This window comes from Pelecanus crispus, chromosome 9 (genome assembly GCF_030463565.1).
Source record: "Pelecanus crispus isolate bPelCri1 chromosome 9, bPelCri1.pri, whole genome shotgun sequence".
In the NCBI taxonomy this organism is placed as follows: Eukaryota; Metazoa; Chordata; class Aves; order Pelecaniformes; family Pelecanidae; genus Pelecanus; species Pelecanus crispus.
Genome location: NC_134651.1, coordinates 26,200,939 through 26,209,507, shown reverse-complemented (window position 1 = coordinate 26,209,507; position 8,569 = coordinate 26,200,939). Strand labels below are relative to the sequence as shown.

At 43.0% G+C, this 8,569-nt stretch overlaps 1 protein-coding gene across 1 annotated transcript; it reads right to left on the bottom strand.

Annotated features, from left to right (window-relative positions):
• Window positions 1-1,293: 1,293 nt before the first annotated feature.
• AMER3 (APC membrane recruitment protein 3) lies at window positions 1,294-4,311 on the bottom strand. The gene has a single exon (XM_009480698.1). It carries the CDS (start codon window positions 4,309-4,311, stop codon window positions 1,294-1,296), a length of 3,018 nt encoding a protein of 1,005 aa, XP_009478973.1.
• Window positions 4,312-8,569: the final 4,258 nt, after the last annotated feature.

The following is an 8,569-nucleotide window of genomic DNA, read 5'->3' as shown; positions in this document are numbered from 1 at the left end:
TCCCTCTGTTCAATAATGAGTTGTTCCTTAATTCTCTACCCTGGCCTTTGCTGCAGCCTCCTCTCCATCTTCCACCACCTCCAAAGACTCCTTCTCAGAGTGCCAGGGCTGGGCAGAGTCCAGCCAATCTGTCAGATTTGGCAGGGCACGTGACAGAGAATTTACACAAGTTTTATACTTCTACGACAGATTCCTCTCAGCAACTGGAGGACAGAGGATTTCTCAGCTGGCACAGAGTTAGAGCAGTCTGTACAGATAGTACCTGCTCCAGCCTAAAGCCTTGTGTGACAGGCAAATCTGAACCAGTACAATGGCTGTGTACTTGATCAGCAGAGGTGTCTCTTACCCTGTATTGCAGACCAAATTCTGGATCTCCCTATACTACATAAGTGTGGCTCAAGGATTTTCAAAAGCTTGAGGTGTGGCACAGACCCTATAATCCCTCTTTTGAGAAGCCTGTCAAGCCTTGCACGGGGAGCATGCCTTGGCTTCAGCTCTTGCTCTGCCGCAGCACAGTTTGGCCGGAGACCAAACGCACCTGCTGGAGGGAGACATCAGGCTTGCAAGAAGGAAGAACACCCTTTTGGTTCACTTAGCAGCAGCAGCATAGTATTGCGGGCTTTCCCTTGTGCTTGAGGGCGCACCGTATGTATGCAACTGCAGGACAGGGTATGTCTGTCTGCCCTGTGACTTAACGTTGCAGATCTCTGGCTTTCTCGTGTGACTCCCTGCGCAGCAGCTTGCGCATCAGGACTCCACTAGAGAGCTCTGTCTAATATCCAGTCATCACTCCAGACGGGAAGCAGGGCATAATTTTTATGCTGTCATTATGTAGCAAGAGGATTTCATGACCTGATAGTGAGCAATCTCAGCTGAATGCTGCCAGCAGTCTGTGGCCAGGCAGCCATATCCACCCTTGTTCCAAATGTGGCAGATCCTGGAGTGGGAGAAGGAAAAATTGTCCCTGCTTCACTTCAGCTGGCATGAAAACTGCTGCACCTGGGTGGAAGATGGGGTTTCAACCTTTGCATGGGACTTGTAAGACTCAGTGAATGTGATACCTACTACATGTGGCCCCTCATTTGGGCAATTGTGTAATTTAAATTCTGATTACTCTTAACTACCATGCTGAAGTGGCAGTTAAGAACAATGAACCTGGAAGACTGAGAAACCCAGAGCATGTATCAGAATCTGCTGCCGTAAGTGTGCCTCTGTGCAAAGGGAACATATGTTGCTTATGTCGCATTTAATTTCAGACTTCCCATAAGCACTCACCGTCTCAATGCAGGTGTGTTACTGGTGGCTCCTCCCTGTCACTGCCGTGTCCGGGGTCACTGCCTCTGGGCGAGGGGACAGAGCACTCCCTCCAGCCAGGCCCCTGCAGGGGTTCTCTGCATAACTCCACGCCCCTGGGCTGCATTGCTTGGCCTCCTTGGGCTGTAGCGAGTCAGCTAGAGAGACAGTGGTGCTGTATGAAGCTTGTGAAAAAGTAGCAGGTATGTCTGAGCAGACAGAGTTAAAGAGAGGTAAAAATGTCGGTCTACTAAGAGTTGTAGCAGGGGGAGAGTCACTTGGACTGAGATCAAATGTCAAGTCTTTTAGATAGGAGAGCGATTGATTATTTAGCTGGCCATATTCAAAATTTGTCTTGCTTCTAGTGACCTCATCTAGGATTTTTGCTCTACTTTTCAGGTCTTCAGAGCAAATTTGCTCCCCTTTTTCCTTCAAATGATACAAACTGCTGGATTGGAAACTTGTCTCATAGTTGTATCGGTTTGTGCTAGGAATACTGGAGTATTCTGGATTTGGGGCAATGCAGTTGCATTCATTTTGCAACAATAACTTGTTTTTGTACTGAGACATCTTACGAATGATATTGTTCATTTCATTCCCAATGCATTTGTCTTCCAAGTGCTTGTTTTCATAACTGATTTTTAATGATGCCACTTGTGTTACACAGTGCTCTAAGAGCTGCACTATGTTAGTGCTGCTCTCTATTGGTGCGGGGCTAATGTAGCTCTGGAAGCGTCTGAGAGTAAGAGGCTGCAGTGGTTTGTCACAGGAAATAGAGAGAGAGTGATACATTGGTTTATTTCTGTCCTCCCTCTCGAGGGGATCCAGGAGTGAGGTCGCAGCAGTCTTGTAGGAGTAACACGATTCTACTTCGTGATTATCATCTAACAAAGGGGTTTCAGAGCTCTGGGAGCCACTCTCTCTGTTCAGCTTTTCTGGCAGTGGAGTTTTCTCTCTGGATGTCTCACATCCTTCTGAAATTGTTGCTTTCTCATTCTCAGTTGAAAATGTCTGCAGATTGTCTCCGTTAGCCTGTGATTGTGGCGCATAACTTGGTGCTCTGGTGGTTTCCACAGTCTCAGGCACTGCAGATGAATCCTTGTGGCGACTCCCTTCCCTTCCTTGGAAATCCAAATTAGATGTGTTAGGGCAAGAGTCCACGCTGTGGTCTCTCTCAGCAATGTTTACTGAAGAGGTCTGGGTTGCATGTTTGCTTTCATCCGAAGACACACATAGATTAAATGTATTAGATTCTTCTTTGCTTGGTTTCTCCTGCTGGGCTTCTGTGCTCACTTTCTGCTCTGGACTGGGGCTGGGTGTGGTCAATGAATCATTAGACTTTTCTGGCTGTGATTGAGGACTCTGAAGAGAGTCAGGGGAGGAGTAAAGTCCCGAGTGTTTTCGCAGCCAGTTTATTATCCCCATGGTCAGTGAAAGCTCAGTATCACAGAGCTTTAGCAAACATTCTTTGCCTTTCCATGTGCTGTGGAAAAAACCCTGGCTGATAATGTCTAGAGCTGGTTGAGAAGCCATGTTCTCCTCAGCTCCAACATGAAAGCTGTAAATGGACAAAGGAATTTCAATGGCTTGTTCTGAAGCGCTTTCAGATGTGCACAAGTCATCGTCTAGGACTGGGTTTATTTTGACTTCATTTGGGTCATAGAAGAGCTCGTAAAGGGCATCTCCGCTGTAGCTGTCTCTTGGAAATCTACCTGGGACCCCAGGGGTCTGACCTTCCTTCATTTCATCATCTTGTCCAGGAGAGAATGAATCATAGTAGCCTTCATCACTTGTGGATGTAGATTCCTGGTTGTCACTTTTCGGTGTTCCTGTTTCTGTGGAGCTCTCCTTGGAATTGTCACCATCTTTATCAGGTGACATTGGGGGGTCTGTCACAGATGCAGCAGCCTGGCTTCTAGCCTTTTCCACATCAGGACCAGGTATCTTCAGTAACTTCTTATCAAACAGAGCACTCTGGTGTAGCCTCACTGATTTGTTGATGTTGTCCCAAAACTTTGCAAATTCAGCAGTCTCATTCTGGCCAGGAGAGGCCAGCTGTTCCACACCCCCTTGGAAAGAGCCCATGACGGGGCTGTCTTTGTGCTTGCTTCGTCTCAGAAGAACTTCTTTGCTGTTCTCCAGCTCCAGGTGAGCAGAGCTCTCATCAGCAAAGATTTCCCCACACCCAGTGAGGGAATCAAAGCTCTTCAGCGAGGCAACATCTTCACACAGGGTGTTGCAGCAGTCATAGGAAGAGTCAGACTGCAGTTCACTGTCTGAGAAGTCTTGTGACAAGCAATCAGCTGCAAATGTTTCTCCAGCTTTGAAAAGATACTTTGCAAGACGCCCAGACAACTCACTCTTGCAGCCTGGAGAGGACAGATTCTTGTCCTTCTCAACCAGGAACGTGAGGCTCTCTGGTTTATTTTTTTTTATATGAAAGATATCTCTGAGCCCTTTCTTAGATCTCTTGAGGGAAATCCTCTTCCTGGGAATGGTTTTTGCGACAGCTGGTACAAAAGGCATCTGTGGCACAAAGTTCCTGTAATCGATCATCTGACTGCTGCATGCAGACTGGCTGGGACTGACCACACATTCTTTCTTACCGCTGGAGCTGGACATCCCTGAAAAGCTGATGCTATTGACAAGTCGGCCCTTACCCTTTCCAGGAAAACCTTCCTCACAAGCCCTGCTACTGGGGCTGCAGTGCTCTGTTTTGTCTGCCTCAGTAACGCAGTCATGGGTTTTACTCTTCCTTACAAGTTTGTAGGAGGACCCAGATGATTTTTCCAGGCAGTTGTCACCAGGCCCATTCCTTGCTGCTCTGGTGGAAAATCTGTAGTTCTTGTGCATGGCCAAACATTCCAGCTGGACTTCAGCTGCACTTTGATTTCCCTCCAGAGCTGCCTTTTTGTCTTTCCCCGTATCATCTTTGTTGATAGGAACTGTGTGCACTGGTGGCACTTTCTCATGTTGCACACTGGATTTTATGAAGGTCTTTCCTCTCTTGAGCTCCATACTGCTTCCTCACATCTCCTTCTGTAAAGAAAAGAGCAGAATAAAAATATTGTGAGGGTGGTGGCTAGCACTTTTAAACTTTGAAAACAACTGGAGAACAAAGGGATGGGTATTAAGCGTTATACAATTGGTTTTGTTTGTCACTAGAGATTTCCATCACTGAGCCATGGCATTGCATGAGAAACACTTCAAGTGAAACTGAAGGCATGTTGGCAATGGCTGGAAGATCCAGCAAGGAAAAGACAGTACACATGTGTTGGTGGCTGAGGCTCAGACAACACTTTGTCTGTTAGAAATGAGGGGGTTTGGATCTAGGATTATGACGTCAGGATGGCTTTTAACAAGAGAGAGGTCCTGTTCCAAAAGTAGAAGAGACATCAACGAAAAGCAGCGCCTGAGGAACTTTAACATGTGTGCGCATCAGGGAGGCAGCAGTTCATAAATCTGTACCTTTCAGGAGGACAAAGAGCTCAAGGTGGGAAATCTCCTGAGAAAATGGGTCAAATATTTGACATATGATGGTCACTTTATATTAAAATAATCCTTACCTGTGAATAGAAAATCCATAAACCTTGGTAATACCCTGGGAAGCATGCTGAAACTGAATTACTGTTTTTGCTTCCTCCTGAGCATAATGTATAATTTTCTGCACTACTATTTTTATTGTAAAAAGTCAAAAATGTCACATTAAAAGTCACTGTTAATTATGACAGGAGCGTCATTTCCAATTTGCAAAGACCAGTGTAGTATTCTGAGGCATTGGCACATTGAATCTGCATTGTGCATTGATTAACTATTTCTAAAAATACTCTATTACCTGTATCAATGTCAATTTTGGTCTCTGCCTATATGGTTTAGTATTGAATCTGGTTTATGTTTTCATACATCTAATTAGTCATTAATTATTTTAGCCATGACACTTTCAGTTTTCCAGCAGTTATTTCATGGACACATCTGATCCTTTCCTGCCTTCTATCAACTTGAATATTAAATAAGTCAAGGGACTTACATAAAGGTAGGTCAGGGAAGAAGTAAGCACTTCCTAAAAGCTGTTAGAGAAACCAGATTTTTACTGGATGGGAAGCAGGACAAAAACTCCAAGTCCTGTTCTTCAAAGAATGTGCTTGGATCTTTCCTTAATGAGACCTCATTTAATGATTTATCTTGTTTTGAATTGTGTAGATGTAACAAAAACCACTTAGAACCATTGAACTCTGCAACACACACAAACAACACAGTGCTATCTCTAGCAGTCCTTGACAAACCATATGTAATAGCTCTGGTGAAATAAAAAATTACCAATACTCCTGTCCTGGTTTCGGCTGGAATAGAGTTAATTCTCTTCCTAGTAGCAGGCATAGTGCTGTGTTTTGGATTTAGGATGAGAAGAATGCTGATAACACACTGATGGTTTAGTTGTTGCTAAGTACTGCTTATGCTAGTCAGGGACTTTGCAGCTTCCCATGCTCTGCCAGGTGCACAAGAAACTGGGAGGGGGCACAGACAGCATAGTTGATCCAAACTGACCAAAGGGCTATTCCATACCATATGACGTCATGCTCAGTATATAAACTGGGGGGTGTTGGCTGGGGAGCAGCGATCGCTGCTCGGGAACTGTCTGGGTATTGGTCGGTGGGTGGTGAGCAATTGCATTGTGCATCACTTGCTTTGTATATTATTATTATCATCATCATAATTATTATTATCATCATCATTATTATATTGTTATTACTATCATTACTATTTTACTTTATTTCAATTATTAAACTGTTCTTATCTCAACCCAGGAGTGTTTCTCACTCTTACTCCTCCGATTCTCTCCCCCATCCCATCGGGGCAGGGGGAGTGAGCGCGCAGCTGCGTGGTGCTTAGTTGCTGGCAGGGGCTAAACCACGACAGCTCCCTCGAGAACAATCTCAGATCAGATCCCTGGATCCAGACCTGTACCAAATACAAAGACAGCCAGGGAGATTTTAAATTTGGCACCAAGCCTAGCCTTTGTATACCTTAACTTAAAGCAGTACAACTTAAAGCAGTCTTTAGTGTACCTTAGAATCATAGAATCATAGAACCTTGAACTATAACAGCTGTCTGTAGCCTCCCGGGGCTTTCCAGTTGCCCGGGCTGGCTGGGAACAGCAACACTCTAACCAACACCTCACAAGATACAGGTACCTGAGAGTTCTGTCACCTGCAGCACTTCTCCAGCACACGGATCAGTGACAGCCTGTTTCTTATAGAAGCTGCAAACTGGCAGGTGATTAGCAATATTTACAACTAAATGTAGGTCAGTGACAAACAGTAGAAAATGTAAGGGTAAAGTGTGACTATTCGACATCAAGTGTATGGATGCTATGGAAAACATGGTGGGTGGTGGTAGATGGGCATCTATCAGCATGATTGAGATGTTGGCACGTTTATTTACATTTGGGGCTGCATGTGAGTATTGCAGAGCATTCCTAATGAAAGTCAGTAAACATCTTACTACACTGTCAGGTATCTGGAGTTCACTGATGCTACAGGAAACTTGTTTTGCATATTTAGAAATAGGTCACTGGGACATGATTACACTCCTTTTCTGAAAAGCAAGGTGTGATTGAGAAAAAATTCAGTGCACAGAACTCCAGCAGAGTTGTGAAAATGATCAGAAACAGCTGACGCAAGACCAATCATTAATATCCCAAAAATAAAGTGCCTGACACCTCAGTCCTTTGCAATTGTAGAAGTAGGTACTGTGTCCCTGTGGGAAGTCCTGCTGCTGAGAAGCTCCTTAGAAGTCTGTGTCAGACAAACGCTAGCATTATAACAATGTTATGTAGGACTCTTTGAAGTCCTACAGGTGTTTCATTCTGAGTATTAAGCAAGGGTAATTTTTGTAGGAAATGGCATACTTGGAAAGTTTTTCTGTAGATGCATTAAAAAGGCTTTTAGAGGTGGATTTGTTTCATTATCAAGTATGAAACTTATTAAAGCTAAGAATTCAAGACATCATTAGGTAATCTTTTGAATAAAGAAACCTTTGATCTGAATTGTATCTCCTTGATAAGAAAAACAATGGACTATCAGTTTGATAACTGGGTCTAGAAACTTCAAGGCTTGTTCTTCTGTCGTTTTTTATAGATTAGGTGAACAGTTTTAACATGAAAGCCCACATGGCCTGAATAACATCTATACTGAGAATATATGTAGTATAATAATGTAAGATACACTGATGGTAGCCTATGCTATCTTTTCAGTTTCCTCTGATGAGGAAAAAATAAGTCAGGGTTTGGGTTTATTTAAAAAAAAAAAAAAATCTACTCTACATATAATCACCAACTTTGTATTCTAACTGTTTAATGTCTCTATTTAATCCCATATATTCTTTTTCTCATTTTCCCCCAGGATTCATGCCAGACTAATTAGTACCTAGTTCATTGTGTCATCCTGCTTATCCTGTTTGAACACTGGCACAGCTTCGGGAATCTTCCCCATTAAAAATGCTATTAAAAATGAACACCGAGAAAGGGAAGATCTCCTCAGTGAACTCTTTGAGGGCTTTTAAGGGCAGACTACCAGAATCTGCAGGTTTTTTAAAATACGCGTCTCAGATACTGTTTTGTGACTTCCCATATTATGAGTTCCTCTTCATCCTCATATGATATACATTATCAATGAGCTTCTTTCCAAGTGTAGAACAGAAATATTTATGCGATGCTGCTCTCTTTCTATATTTATTAATATTTTTAACACTTTTGGTTGTAATGGACTATACTATGATACCTTTTTTCCCCTCTCCGAAGGGACACAAGTTATATCTTTAACCCCAGAAGCTGTACCAGTGAAGTTAGAAACAACTTAAAGTGCTGTAAGGGAAAGTTACCCTCCAGTGGTTATGTAAAGCTAATCAAAATTCTGTGAAAAATTATTCTAGACATTTAAAAAATGGCACATCTTCTCTGGGATTTCTTGACCCATGCATTCAGCCTCACTACTGCCTGTCTCTGCTTCTTTTTAATTATTCTCCTCTTGGAATTAACTTGCAGTATATCTCTTCTTCCACAGGGATAAAGGGTATATGAGGGACTGATTTCTACCTTTGCAAAGGAAATATATTTTGCAATTAAAAATCACTGTAAAGAACAGAAACTTGTGGAAACTAGCAGTCAGTCTACAAAGGCTAGGTTGTTCTGTTTTCAACAGGCTCTGGATGTTTTTTTCATTAATGTTACTTGATCTCTTTTTTTAATATCTGTGAAATTACTTATGGAACACATGTT

Excerpts from the sequence above, each read along its gene's own strand:
- AMER3 (XM_009480698.1), bottom strand. The coding sequence starts at position 4,311 with ATGGAGCTCAAGAGAGGAAAGACCTTCATAAAATCCAGTGTGCAACAT.